This window comes from Orcinus orca, chromosome 9, assembly GCF_937001465.1.
Source record: "Orcinus orca chromosome 9, mOrcOrc1.1, whole genome shotgun sequence".
In the NCBI taxonomy this organism is placed as follows: domain Eukaryota; kingdom Metazoa; phylum Chordata; class Mammalia; order Artiodactyla; family Delphinidae; genus Orcinus; species Orcinus orca.
Genome location: NC_064567.1, coordinates 40,836,901 through 40,852,165, shown reverse-complemented (window position 1 = coordinate 40,852,165; position 15,265 = coordinate 40,836,901). Strand labels below are relative to the sequence as shown.

Here is a 15,265-nt window from a genome sequence, read left to right as displayed (position 1 = left end):
CTTATATGTTATTTGTTGCTTTTAATATTTTTTCTTTGTATTTAATTTTTGATAGTTTGATTAATATGTGTCTCGGCGTGTTTCTCTGTGGGTTCATCCTGTACGGTACTCTCTGTGCTTCCTGGACTTGATTGACTATTTCCTTTCCCATGTTAGGGGAGTTTTCAACTATAATCTCTTCAAATATTTTCTCAGTCCCTTTCTTTTTGTCTTCTTCTTCTGGGACCCCTATAATTCAAATGTTGGTGCGCTTAATGTTGGACCAGAGGTCTCGAGACTGTCCTCAATTATTTTCATTCTTTTTTCTTTATTTGCCTCCCTGGCAGTTATTTCCACCATTTAACCTTCCAGCTCATTTATCCTTTTTTCTGCCTCAGTTATTCTGTTATTGATTCCTTCTAGAGTATTTTTAATTTCAGTAATTGTGTTGTTCATCATTGTTTGTTTGCTCTTTAGTTCTTCTATATCCTTGTTAAATGTTTCTTGTATCTTCTCCATTATGTTTCTGAGATTTTGGATCATCTTTACTATCATTACTCTGAATTCTTTTTCAGGTAGCTTGCCTATTTCATCTTCATTTATTTGGTTTTGTAGGTTTTTACCTTGCTCTTTCATCTGTAACTTTTTTTGTCGTTTCTTTCTTTCTTTCTTTTTTTTTTTTTTTGATGGGTGGTGCTGTATTCCTGTCTTACTGGTTGTTTGGCCTGAGACATCCAGCATTGGAGTTTGCAGGCAGTTAGATAGAACAGGGTCTTGGTGCTAAGATGAGGACCTCTGGGAGGCCTCACTCCAATTGATATTTCCTGGGGTCTGAGGTTCTCTGTTAGTCCAGTGGTTTGGACTTGGAGCTCCCAACACGGGAGCTCCAGCCCAGCCTCTGGTCTGGGAACCAAGATCCTGCAAGCTTCGTGGCATGGTAAAAAAAAAAAAAAAAAAGGAAGAAAGGAACAGTACAATATCAAAGAATAAAAAACAAAATAAAGTTAGAAAGATAAAATATATATTAGGAGGGTTTCTCTGGTGGTGCAGTGGTTGAGAGTCCGCCTGCCAATGCAGGGGACACGGGTTCATGCCCCGGTCCGGGAGGATCCCACATGCCGCGGAGCGGCTGGGCCCGTGAGCCATGGCCACTGAGCCTGCGCGTCCGGAGCCTGTGCTCCGCAGCGGGAGAGGCCATGAGAGTGAGAGGCCTGCGTACCACAAAAAAAAAAAAAAAAAAAAATTAGGAAAAACAAAACTATAATTGAAACAACTGCAACAAGGTAAAATAAAACCAAAGCAGAAAAAAGAAAAAAAAAGGGGGGCGGGCAACAAGCCAAAAGGAGAGATCACCGGTTGCTGGGGGGTCCTCCCATCTCCTTAGGTGTCTGTGGTCCCCCACTGGTGCCTGGTAGTTGTGAGGTGCCTAGTTGTGAGGAGACGCAAATTCCGCATCCTCCTAGTATGCCATCTTGACTCCACCCCAATCCCCTATTTTGTTTTTTGAATTTCTTTTTTCATTTTTGCTCTTATAAATAACTCTTTGATGAATACTCATGTACATAGATTCTCGAACAAATGACTGCTTAGTTTTAAAGAGAAATTTTCAGAAGCAGAATTACTTGTTAAAATCACAAACATTATAATGTCACTTTATACGTATTGTCAAGTTGCCTGTCAGCGAAGTTCTAGCAACTTAAACTCTCATTAGTGGTGAAGGAACATGTCCCTTTCACCATATTCTTGCTAAAAGTAGGCCTTTATCACTTTGCTTATTTGACAGATGATAGATGATACCTCATTGTTGTTTTAATTTGTTTTTCTTTGATTACTACTGAAGATGAAACTTTTTATATTTATTGGTCGCGTTCTTGATCATTAAAAAATTAAATTGTTTTTTCTTTATTGATATGCAGGAACACTTTGTTATTAGAGAATTTAAATCTTGTCTTATATGTTATAAATATTGCTCTAGTTTTTCATTTGTCTTTTAATTTTATGAATTTTTGGACTTCGTATACATTTGAAGATTTCATGTAATTAAATCCAGTAATACTTTTTTTTGGCTTTGCTTTTATAATACCATGCTCAGAGAGATTGGAATACTTCTTAAAATAATCTTTTTCAGGAAAGCATAAGTCTGTTATATTTTCTGAATCTTTGAATGACTGAGAATACATTTCTGTGGCCTTTATGTAGGAACCATATCTTGGCAGCTGGAGCAGTTTTGACACACTATCGTCAAAATGTTGTAGAGGCCGTTCCACTATTTTCTGAAATTTATCATTGAAAGATAAGTCTGATGTCAAAAGGATTTTTCCTCCTAGTATGTCCCCTGGTTGTTTGTTGGGCTGAATGATTACAAGATTTTTCTTTATATTTGGAATATAATGGAAAAGAAAGACATGACAAGGAGAGTCTCTTATATTCTCTGGAGTTCAGTGAGGTTTTGGATTAAAGTCAAGGATTTCTTCAACTCAAGAAAATTATCTTTTGTTGTTTATTTGGTCACCACTTCCTCTCTGTCTGATGTGTTCTCCTCCCCTGGGTTTCCTATTCAATCTCCTGAACCTATCCTATATGCCTCTTATGTGAGTTCCAGAATTTGGCTGACTGGTTTTCTCACCCTGTTTTTTACATTGTCCAACTTGCTAGTCAGTATGGCCATCGCATTTTTACATCAGGCCATTATTGTTTCACCTAAAAGTAGTCTTCCCTAACCTCCGATTGTTCCTTTTTCATGAGTATAATCTCCTCACTTTATTGTTGAGAATCTGGATTTAATATCTTACAAAATTCACTTTCCTGTAGCAAGCTTTTTTCAAGAGTTCTTTTCTTTGGAGACCATGAACATTTTTTCTATGTTCAAATGTTTCTCTGTTTGCTCATTTTACAAGGGAGGTCTGTGTTTGCCCAGTTTTAGAACTTGGGAGAGGTTCCATCAGAGAGTATTCAGGTTCATGTCTGATTTCTTCAGTGTGAGTAAAGGGATAGAAGAAGAATGTATAATTCTTGTAGTTTAACTTCCCTGGATCAGCGTTTTCATGTTACAGGAGGTTGAAGAGAGAACTACATCCCGAGGTGGCTGTACAACAAGGGCTTCCCCACTATGCCCAGGTTTCCTTTCCACCCGGCAGGGGCACCATCCTCCTTCTCTAATGGACGAGACAGCTCTTGTTATGAGCCTGTTGTTCTTACCACAGTGCTTGAACTGAACTGAACTGAAATGGCTATGCATGCGCCTTTGATGGCAGATTGTGCTGAGAAGGGAAATTTGCACCTGTTTGGATCTGGCATCACATTTATAGAGAGCAAGGGGGAAACAAACACAGAGGCCAGCACATCCCACATGATTACTGCCCAAATTACTTACCAAAGACATCTGTGAAGCTGTGATCCAATCGGGAGGGATGTGAAAATGAGCCCCAGCTGAGTCTCCCAGCAAAATGATTCCCCTGGGCTGTGAACCTAGGTGGCACAATTTATTTGCATTATTTATGCACTCAAGTAGTTTGGAGCCTCCAGCTTGGGTAGTTAGGTGAGCACATACCCTGGTGTGTATTCTGTGCATAGAGCATCGTAACAGTGATGCGTTGCCACTTTTCGAGTGTTGGGAGAGTGAGCGGCATAGCATTTAGGAGCTGAATGAGATCTCCAGGCCATCGAAACTTGACAGCTAAGCTATGCAGATGCAGGTGTGCTTCCTAGCTCAGCATAAAACAAACTCCTATGCAACATCTTGAGTGAATGATAGATGAATAAAAGCATCAAAACTTTATCTGAACTCAGAAATATGCCCTAAATTTTGGTTCTGAAAATTGCTTCCTTGGAAAACACACTCATTTCTGTTAATATCCACTTTAGGAATTAGTAATCTCATGGAGCAATTTTGATTTTTTTCAAAGATGTTATGGTCTTTTAACGTCCTTAATCTATATATACAAAAGCACTGGATGGACAATTATGGCTGATTAGTGGGGAGATGGAGAGATAAAATCTCTATGCAGCCCTATATGTTTGGAGGTTAAGAATCACTTAATCGGATTCTAAGGCCCATCTACACGAATCATTCATCCACGGGTGATGCATGAACTCTTCCAAATCCCTTAAAATCCTGAAAGAATCAATCAGTGCCTCTCAGAGTCAGAGAGGAGAGCCTACTTCCTCCACCTCCAAAGGCCCCAAATCAAGCTGAGGATGGCCCAACCTCACTCCAGCGGCTCCCTATCTCGGGACCTTGTGACAGCTAGCACTTGGCCACACACACGGGGACTGAGAAGGCCCAGGACATTGAGGAGGGGTTGGGATTTGGGGAATCCAAGAGGCTTCCCACAGTGAACCCAGAGCCTCACACCAGGATTTCACTTAGATCTGAGTTTAATTATTCATTTGTCTATTTGTTAATGCATTCCTTTATCATCCAACAAGCATTTCTAAACTGCATTACTATGTGTCAGGTCCTTACATTTTCTACCTCCATCCTGTCCTTCTAATAGCTTACAGACAATTAGACTTTAAGTTGATTGAGGGCAAGGACTGTATCGTGTCTGCTCATAAAAACTCAGAGCCAAGTATAGCCCTTGGTGCATAATAGGAATAGGTGTCCAGGAAATATCTGTTGAATGAATGAATGAATGAAATGCTTCTAAATGTTAGGGGAAAGCATTGTCTAAACATAAAACAGTGATGCTACCATAGGGTCTTGTTTGAGACTCTTCGGGCATCACCAGGACCATATTTTCAGTACTATGTGGGTGGTAATAGGTTCCTCCTAAGAACACTGGTAGCCCAGGTGTATGTGGCATTGGGCATTTAGAATACAGAGCTTTTGCTCAGGTATTTTTGGGAACTCTCAATGGCTATTGCTTGGAGGTCTCCGTCAAGTCACCCAGATATGAGTCTTTAGCCCAGTCAACACAAGGACTCTGTCAGTACAAGTCTAGATGTCTGACCTTGTAGTGTATTGAGGAGGACACAGAGAAGACTGAAAATTATCACCTCCACTTATTTTCTTATTTGGAGAAGTGCTGGATTTCAGTTACCCTGTTATCTATCTTACAGCCTTTTCTAATATTATCATTAAAGTTTCCAATTCCCTAAAAAAGGAATCTATTAAACAAATTCAGTTTTGCTTTGTCTTGATTCTGCCTCATTTGTCTATAATCTTTTTCATGTCATTTTCTAATTTGTCACGAAAATAAATGTAAATTGGTCAACATTATGTTGTAGCATCAGGCACTTCCTCACTTGGATGGTCTGTTTGCTTCAATCTGACTCAGACTAGAAAAGAATATTCTATTGGAATAAGTACACTGACTTTTACAATCCATACCTTCACAGAATTTCTTCTCGTATGGAATTCCATCTTTTGGATCAACACCCTTTAAGAGAAATGATGAAATTAGCAGCTTGCTTTTAAATTTATGAGACACAAACACGAAATCCTTCCCAAATGGCTTTAAAAGCACAAAAACAAATCAGTAGATAAAATCCTTTAAAGTCTCTTGAGCCCTTAATCCAACATAGCAACATCCTAGGTAAGTGAATTGGGCTTTAAGGAACTGGGGGCAGGAATAAGGAGAGATCCAGAAACTGGGCCATCTTGTTCAGAAGGATGCCGGGCAGGGCTCTGGGTGCTGGTAGTATCACTCGGAGGGAGCATTGAGGGTCCATTCAGTGACTGGGACACAGGGGCAGACTGGGTTCAGCAGTCTCTGAGTTGGAGCTCTAAGTGTCCTGACACCTCTGGTGCCTAAGGGTTGATGCTTCTAGAGCAGAGATTCTCAACAGGGCTGCTTTTGAGGCACCCCTCCCCCACCCCTGCCCCACAGCCATCCAAAGGGACATTTGGCAATGCCTGGAGACATCTTTGGTTGTTACAATGTGGGGAGGGGGAGCTACCGGCATTTAGTGGGGAGAGGCAGGGATGCAACTGACCATCATACAATTTACAAGGCGGCCCAAACCGTAAAGAATGATTCCAAATGTTGATATGATGAGACTGAGAAACCCAGAAGTGAGGTTGAGCCTGTGAGTGGGACAGAGTTAACCACAGCTGAGGGCACTTCCTAACACTTAAAGCTAAGTCTGTGCCTTAGTGGAGCAGCTGGTCCTTGGAAGGTTTGAGCAGAGTCTGGATAACTTTAAAAAAGTTAAAATATATATATATAATTTTTTTTCTTTTGTTTGCCAAACTCTGGTCTGGAGAGCACTGGCATTCCACTAGATATTAATGGTATTAACAGTATTTTAGGAAGAAAGAAGCTGATGGTCAGAGATGTACTGGAAACAGTGTGTTCACTGTCTTGGTCTTGGGGACTCCCAACATGCATTAAAACATTAAAGGTGCTGAGAAATTCGGAAGTAAAGAAAACTGTTCAGGCTTATTTGACCCAGTACTTTCCAAACTTTGCTATAGTGCCCCTTCTCCCTTACCTCTTAACCTCCCACTCAACACTGGAGTTCTTGGACACAGTTTGGGAAATGTTGGACTTAGTGATTGTAAAGTCCTCTCTGAGTTTATGATTTTGTGATTCTGTGAGTCATTTTTCCTCCGTGGAAAGGGATAGGTATGAAGGTCGTGTGTCTTTCTCCTATTACTGATGATAAACGCTGAGTCTTGGCTCCCTGGGCTCCTGGTGGATTTCCACTGGTCTAGCACAGTCTCTTATTGGCCTTCCTTATGTAGGTGGACTCCCATGTCAGAGGCAGGGATGGGGTCATGGAACCAAGACAGCAGCTTCACACACTAATAACCCCCCATGTCCTCCAACATGACAACTAAGCTTGACTTTATCGAACAAGAGCTGCCTTGGGGGTCTTGACACCTTAACACCTTAAGATCTAGGGGACATGTCTTCCCCTCCTCATGAAAAGGCAGTGTGACTGATGATAGGGTGGGTGGGTAGGGCTATACCAGGATACAATCTGTCTTGCTCTCCATATCTCAGAAGAAATGGACTGTCAGTGTCCTGGAGAGAGGAAACTATTTACAGGAACTTTCTCCTCTTCATCCAAGCAGACAAATTAGGCAACCATTCAGAGGCAATTTATCTTGAAGCTGGAGAATCTTAAACTTCAAGGCTCCTTGTTTGTACGATCCCTGCCTGTGTGAGTGCTGGGAGCAGCTGGGAGCTATAGAGTGTTTTAGGTGGAGAGGAGCCAGGCTGCACGCAGAACAATATTTCTACATAAGCACTCCTGGTAAATTGGAAAAGAGATCTCAGAAGAAAGGGACCTAAATTTCCAAGACTCCAGGAATTTGTTAAGATTTCTTTTATTGTTCTAATTAATTATACTTTTATTCTTGATTTTGTATTTGGTATTCTTTTTCTTCATGAGGACCCCTCAAATCCTATAAACTCAAGACCTCACAAAATTGGGTCTGCTGCCATTGCCGTGCTAAGATTAAGTGTTTGGCTTTTCTCTTTCTTTTCCTTTTCTCTACCTGGAAGCTGCTAATTTATTATTCATAGAGAACTGGGGCACCAGCATTAGATGCCTCAGGATGTGGGTAGTGGTGTAACTACAGATAACTTCCGCTCTGCCTGACTAGCCTTATGAAATAGAAAAAAATAGCTGCAATGAAATGGTGACAGCATGCGGTTTGCTCCAATAGCTCTTTGGGTTGCTGTAAAACTTTGCTAACACCACTCTCCATTTAATTTCACACTGTTCCAAACAGAATAAAGGGATTAGATGTGAATTACGTTAAGCAAGACTTATAGTGGCTGTGACAGAGACAGCCTCAACTCTCATTACATCATGGACACTCTTCACATGTGATTGGATTCTGTGCCCCTCTTCCAAACAGCAGAAAAAGAGTTGCTGTAATCTACCATCTTCTTCCTTAGGTCTGACTGAAGCAAACAGGCAATGGGCTTTTGAGGAGGGCGGAAAGCAAGAGAACAGGGTTAAATTTGAATTTAGTCTCTTACCCAAATGCCATTACAGTTTGAATCCTGATGTGTATCCCAGTTGTCTGGCCTACGAAGAAAACATCAACATTGGTCTTTGGCATGTATTTATCACTCTGAATGTCAGCTTCACAAATGAAGGAATGAATGAATGAGCGCTACACCAAGTGTCTTCGATAGACGACAGTTTCTTCAGGGAAAAGTGCCGCACACCATTGTGTGTTGTAGCAACAGAAGCCTCACTTGGCCTCTTTGCCATTCTCTTGGCTTTGGATGTTTGCTGGGAACTGTGGACCAAATGCAGTCTTTTCACAATTGACTATATTCATGGGAGGTATTATTGTGGAATGATGTCGATAGGAATAATGAACACATCTGCAGTCCATTTCATTTAGACAGGTGACACCATTAAAGTTATGCCTCTAAAGTCCCAAACATCTGGTTAACGCTTCCGCACTGTAGTCACAGCTAAGATGAAGGCTGGCATACCCAGTCTGAAGTCTGAGATGTGATCAGCCTGGGACTAAAATGTGACCTGTGCTCTGCTTTCTGCCCCCGTCGTCCTCCTCCTGGTGGAAGAGGCTACTCTTTCTGGGCCCAGGGCTGCCTGTAGAACTCGTGCAGGAGGCTGGATAAACGTCCACAATAACCTGTCTGCTCACGTGTTTCTCCCACTAGACTGTGAACTCCTCGAGAGGAGGCCTATTTCTATTTGTTTACCACCCAGCATGATGCAGAGTGCTTGGCAACGCTCGATGAGCTTTTTTTTGGCAAATGAATGAACAAACACTGTTTTTTCATTGCGCTTTACTTCAATTAGGACATGGAGGTCCCTTCTCTCTGTAAGCACGAATCCCCTAGGCTGAGGGAGATAATTATGCCTTCTGCCTCCTTTTCAGAAGGTAATTTTCAACATCAGTGACCAGCAGAGACCGTTACCTTCTGCCTGGGTATGCCATCTTGTTGCTGTCGTTACAGTCTCTCCCTCGCCAGTGAGAGCCCCGCAGTGTCTGAAATTGAAGAGCACACACAGGAAGGGTCAGTTCTGCTTTGACGTTATCCACAGTGAAGGCCAATCAGAGCTGTCTGAGGGGTGCTGACATCTGCCATTTTAAATCCAAATACAGTCTAGGAACACTAGAGATCACTAAGAAAATTAAGATGATATGCTGAGACCTCCTGTGTGAGGTGAAATGTAATATGGTACCAGGGCCAATCACAGATGAAGTGTGTGTGTATGTGAGAGTGTGTGTACGCGTGCGTATATGTGTTGTTGGGTGCGTGCTGATATGTGAGTGTATGGGGGTGCATGTGCGTGAATGTGCATGCATGTGGGCACGTGTGCATTCACATGGGTTGTTATGTGAATGCCTGTTTTATACACGTGTCTGTGTACATGTGTGTTCATGTGTATGCGTCTATGTGCACTTCCACAAAGAGCAGGACTGTCCAACTCCCTGAACTTTCTCTATCAAAGGCTCCAAAACAATTGGTTTATTTGGTCCAGTGATTAATCATTTTGCTGGATAATTTAAAAGACCTCTAGCCAAACTGGTTAGTTGTGTGGATTTATTATATTTTTGACATGTCTGATTTGAAAGAATCAAGAGTCATGATAATGTCAAACAATGTTTTTATTTCTCACATTCCCAGGTAGAGTATTTGAGATCCCACCTACTTTGGAGAGTTTGTGACATCTGTTGCTTGCTTGAATTTCGCAGAGAACATTCTGACATCCTAACTGTTCTAAACCTAACATGTGTACACAGACATACACACACACACACACACACACACACACACACACACACTTTAAGTTAAAATACGTTTAAGAATTTTGAAAATAATTCCCAACACATTTCAAGATAACTTATCCCCGTGGAGAATTCCAGCTGGGAATGGCTTTAGGAAACGAAAACAGTCTAGGACTAAGATCCACTTTGATGGTCCATGTATTAGTAAGATACCAAAAAGTCTGTAAACATCATAAAATGGTGTATTATCACATTAATAATACATTCAAATGGCATTCAATCTTGTCTTATTAAAGGAAAGAAATTTATAGGAAGCGATGCAATATTTAGCAAACATCTGGTTAGTCTTAATGATACTTACTGGGAAAACACTGTATTTGTCTGAATCTGCATCTTTGAATGGTAAAGAATTTTGCATAGCCCTAAAAGAAAAGAAACACCTGGTGAGCTAAGAAAAAACAAATGGTGTTTGTGAAAACAAATAGAGACATTTTTAGATATGGCTGTGTTGAGTTTATGTGACAGAACCCCATTCTAAAAATAAAATTAAGGACCTAAATAAAAATTTAAAAAATAAAATAAAAATAAAATGAAGAGTACCAGTCAAACTTTGCTCATCCCTGCTCTCCACTCAACAGAACTATTTTCTCTCTGACTTTTTACTTGACCTATACGGGGAGTTAAAATATAATGAACTCAAGTTTTAGAGGGCATGGGATATGGCTGTTGAGGTCCTCAGGAAAGAACCTACATTTTCGGTCCAGTCAACGAGCTCAGTACTACAGATTTTACACAGTTTACACATTCTGTGATGGAAATCTTTTCTTAAGATTCTCCTCTTTTAAACCACTTATTCTGAGAATCTGAAAATTTAGTTGTCACTCCCATTCAAGAGCCTGGGGAACTAAGGGCTCTGTTGTGATTGATGACCAAGCAATTCATGCCAAAACCATGGACACACCCCCGAGTGAGGATTTCCCCTGAGATCTCGCTACCAGACTTTTCCCAGCTTCCAAAGGCAAATGCTGTTTCCCTCTAGGAAAATCACTTACGGAGTAGCAGGGAAGTGCCATCGTATGGCAGGGTGAGGTTATTCCTGGAGCCTAGAATATAGACGGAGTCACGTGACCCTTTATAGGATTTAGTAAATGGTCTTTTGAATCAAGAGCTTCTCAGCAGTTCTGAGAGTCTCAAGTCAAGTGAATTCAGCCAAAGCCAGCATGGAGCCTAACTGGTGGTATGGAGCCTGTCTTATGAGCTCTGAGATGGTGGACCCACCGCAAGTCCACATTAATAGACCTCTTGAGAGATGACATCTCCTGTAAGACTAGGTAGTTTTCTCCCATGTACATATTTGACCTCTTGGATAGCTATTTTATGTTTCTAGATGAGAAAAGGAGGGAAGACACAGAGGGAGAGGGAGATGGAGAGAGAGAAAGAGAGGATGAACAGACCCAAAGAGCTATATTTTCAGTCTGAGAAAAGGTTCTGGGTGAAAGGTCTCACTGAGGATGACAAAGCTACCCCTTTCCACCTTTGCCATCTCGGGGATGAGAGTTTGTCCTTGAAGGAAGGAACAATGAGTTGTCTCTAGAATTAGAAAGTTAGTTCATTAAATTAACCTTTACCTGCTTATTTTAAAGGCTCAGAGTGACGACATACATTCTAGACACGAGAGGGTAGATTGGTCATCATAAGTCACATAAATTGCAATTTACATAAACTCCACAATCCCTTATTCATAGCCCCCAGATCCAAACAGGTCTGAACACCAAGAGTTGTTTCTTATTTTCAACTTTGCAGCTAACACATTTGGTGGCAAAACTTGACCCAAACTGGTCTAAGGCAATTCATAAGCTGTACCTTATTTAGTGTGACTATCCATATATTTCATTGCTGATATATAAATTTGTTTGATTAGGAGGTGCTGGGTGTTAGGTGAGTTATGGTATATAGTATGTTACTTTCTTAAAATCTGAATTCGAAATCACATCTGGCTCTGTTTTGGATAAAGCATTGTTGACTTTCACTACTATTACTTCTGCAAAATTGGATCTAAACTTGATACCTTGTGTATCCTTACAGGTATCTGGTTGTATGCTGAAATATTCATTCATTCATTCATTCATTCCACAGCCATTTTTGAAGTCCTTGCATGTGCCAGGCATCATATTGGATATTAGGGCTGAATATAAGATGCATTTCCTATGCTAGAAGAGCTTAATGATGGGTGGCGGGAAACAAGGCATCAACAGATAACCACAGTGCTATGGAGAAAATTCTATAAGAGGGTTGTGCACCCAGAGGGAAAACATTCTTAACTCTACACAGGGAAGGAGGTGATCTTAAGGTGGAAGCTAAAGGATGAGAAAGCATTTTCAAAGCAAGTAATTGGGTGATGGGTGTGGGCGCTCTAGTAGGAAGGAAAAGTATGGGAAGCCCCCTAACATAGCTCTAGGTTCTGAAATTAGACTCCTTGGATTTGAATCCCAGGTCTGCCGTCTACTTGGTATGTAACTTTGGGCAACTTATTTAATCTGTTTGTACATCTGTTACCTCATTTGTAAATAGGGCCAGTGTCAGTACCTGCTTCCTAGGGCTGTTGCAAAGACTAATAGCATTGTTACGTGTGAAGCAAGGAAGACCTGTGCCAAGCATGTGATAAGTACTCACAAAATATTAGCTCTTTTCATTATTATGTGCAATGCTAACAGTTATTCCAAGGATGGTTTCTAGGGTTGGGCAAACAGGAATCAGGTGTCTGCTCTTATGACATTTTAGTTTCTGGAGACATCTCGAATCCAATCCATGGACTCTCTTCAGATTTTCAGGTTCCCAGCCACACAATGTTCCGTCCAGTTATGCGTGTCCACTATTTTTAGGTATTTTTACCGTAAGCACCTTTGCAGCAAGCATTTTTGCTGTAAACATTTTCACTACATAACTAATTGGTCATAAGACAATTTTGCCATGAAAGGTAAAATGACTGGTTGATAGTTTGTTTTGATACATATCATACAAAAGTCATGACAGATGATGATGATTTGCCCCAGGAGCCGGGTTCTGATTTTGAAGCACACTACAATGGAGGAGAAAGAGGTTGAGGGCCTGAAAGTTGCAGATTTGAACTCGCATTTCCCATAGAACTTTGGAATGTGTATCAACAGACATGTTACAAGATGCCAAGAACACAACAGTGTAGAGGCTTTCACAACACAATACAAAGCTTAGGTATAAACATGCATCCTAGTATCTGGAAACTGATACTTCTCCTAACGAAGGAAGAAATCTTAGCAAAAAAGAAAAAGAGTGATGCCAAATGAGGAGAAGAATCAACAGGAAAAAACAGTGTGTAAAATACTAAGAATGAAAAACCTGGAAGACAAGTGCTTATGTACAAGTCACGAAATAAGATCAGTCATTTGCGCAGTATCGCCATGAAATAGACACACACTTTAAATATATTCAGATGTTCTGTATTTAGCAATAAAGTCTCTTTAATTTTGTAATTCATTTTTCATGTTTCATGATGTCCTTCTTAATGTCTCTTTTATTTTTCATTGTTTTATCCTTTACAGCAAAATCATGGCTAATTAGTTACGTGGCAAAAATGTTTTTGGCAGCAATGCTGTCTAAGGCAGAGAAACTTACAGTGAAAATACCTACAACCCCAGTTACCACGTTGGCTGGTGCAGCTAATCACCTGCTTGCTGCTCCTGCCTTATGACTATCTGGGGTTGGGCTAGCAGCCTTGACCCAGGGAGCAATTGTGATTGCAGCTGAATGGCATTCGTTACATAATGGTGAGCTATTCAAGTTCAAAGTGCCTAAAATTATGTCATGAAACTGGGGCATTACAACAAAAGAAAAGTAGGGAGAATAAAATTTCCATGTGTATCTGCCTCATATTTGAGTCCCAGGCAGTACTCCAGGGCCAGCATGACTCTGTTTCATATGCGTGTGGATGCGTTACGTGCATCCCTGTAAGATAAAATGACAGCAGAGAAAACCATGGAAGGACACATCCTGACGTATTTACACGGCTCACCTTGTGGTGGGGACAAGGATGATGTGGGAGGAAAGAGCAGGGCAGGGGCAAGAAGGAACAAATGAAAAAAGGCAAAGAATGACGAATTAAAAGCACGGTTAGGGCTTCCCTGGTGGCGCAGTGGTTGGGAGTCCGCCTGCCGATGCAGGGGACACGGGTTCGTGCCCCTGTCCGGGAAGATCCCACATGCCGCGGAGCGGCTGGGCCCGTGAGCCATGGCCGCTGAGCCTGCGCGTCCGGAGCCTGTGCTCCGCAACGGGAGAGGCCACAACAGTGAGAGGCCCGCGTACCGCAAAAAAAACAAACCACAGTTAAGGTAAGATAAGATAGTCTGTGTGAATTTATGTGAAATAATACATATGTGGGTTCATGCATTTGGAAATTCAATAAAAAGACTAAATTATTAAGAGGGGACCCTCCTGTCCTACCACTGCTACAATAGAAAATAGGCAGTATATAGGTACTGTGAATTCTGATCAAAAGAAAACAACCAAAAACTTGGTTGCCCCATGGTATAGCCTCGTATCCTAAACATTTGTTTTTCTAATAAAGTAGTGCTTTTTCTTTTTTTATTCCCTTGTTTCTACAGAGTCCCTACTAAAACTAAGCATTGTGGTAGGAACCAGGGATAAAAAGTTTACCAAGAAATGGTATCCCTGCTCTCCAAGAGCTGTCGGTGGGGGTGGGAGACTGATGGGGAAGCAGCCAGAGAAGAACAGGGTGCAGGAGCAGGTACCAGCGAGCATGGAGGATGGAGCAGGCTAGGCAAGCGACCGGAGCTAGGCTGGGAGCTGGAAAGCTGCCCATGGGTGGAGACACCTCCATTGGCCATTTTTTTTTTGCAATTGACAAGGAAATTTAGTTATTTCTGAGATATACATTTTAAAGTAATAACTAGAATTATAACTTATAACATTATACCAGAACATATAAGACTTTTAGAAATTTCATGTAATGTCTGAAACGTTTATATTAACATATTTCCATACAAATAACCCAAAGAAAGTTTAGTATTAGTTGTCTTTTTGTTTGTTTGTTTGTTTATACTGCAGGTTCTTATTAGTCATCAATTTTATACACATCAGTGTATACATGTCAATCCCAATCGCCCAATTCAGCAAACCATCATCCCCACCCCACCGCGGTTTTCCCCCCTTGGAGTCCATATGTTTGTTCTCTACATCTGTGTCTCAACTTCTACCCTGCAGTTCATCTGTACCATTTTTCTAGGTTCCACACACATGCGTTAATATATGATATTTGTTTTCTCTTTCTGACTTACTTCACTCTGTATGACAGTCTCTAGATCCATCCATGTCTCAACAAATGACTCAATTTCGTTCCTTTTTATGGCTGAGTAATATTCCATTGTGTATATGTACCACATCTTCTTTATCCATTCGTCTGTCGATGGGCATGTAGGTTGCTTCCATGTCCTGGCTAGTGTAAATAGTGCTGCAAGGAACATTGGGGTGCATGTGTCTTTTTGAATTATGGTTTTCTCAGGGTATATGCCCAGTAGTGGGATTGCTGGGTCGTATTATAGTTCTATTTTTAGTTTTTTAATC

The 15,265-nt window shown here is 41.1% G+C and overlaps 1 protein-coding gene across 6 annotated transcripts in view; it reads right to left on the bottom strand.

The window, feature by feature from the left end:
* AOAH (acyloxyacyl hydrolase) overlaps positions 1–15,265 on the bottom strand; it is a 171,229-nt gene that overhangs the window by 96,112 nt on the left and 59,852 nt on the right. For all 6 annotated transcript variants that reach the window (XM_033428275.2, XM_012533065.3, XM_033428272.2 and 3 more), the window contains exons 8-12: positions 10,011–10,071; positions 8,835–8,905; positions 7,917–7,965; positions 5,312–5,360; positions 3,353–3,447 (exon numbers count right to left, since the gene is read on the bottom strand). In XM_033428275.2, the coding sequence (XP_033284166.1) occupies positions 3,353–3,447; positions 5,312–5,360; positions 7,917–7,965; positions 8,835–8,905; positions 10,011–10,071 (325 nt within the window). The remainder of the gene's footprint in view (positions 1–3,352; positions 3,448–5,311; positions 5,361–7,916; positions 7,966–8,834; positions 8,906–10,010; positions 10,072–15,265) is intronic.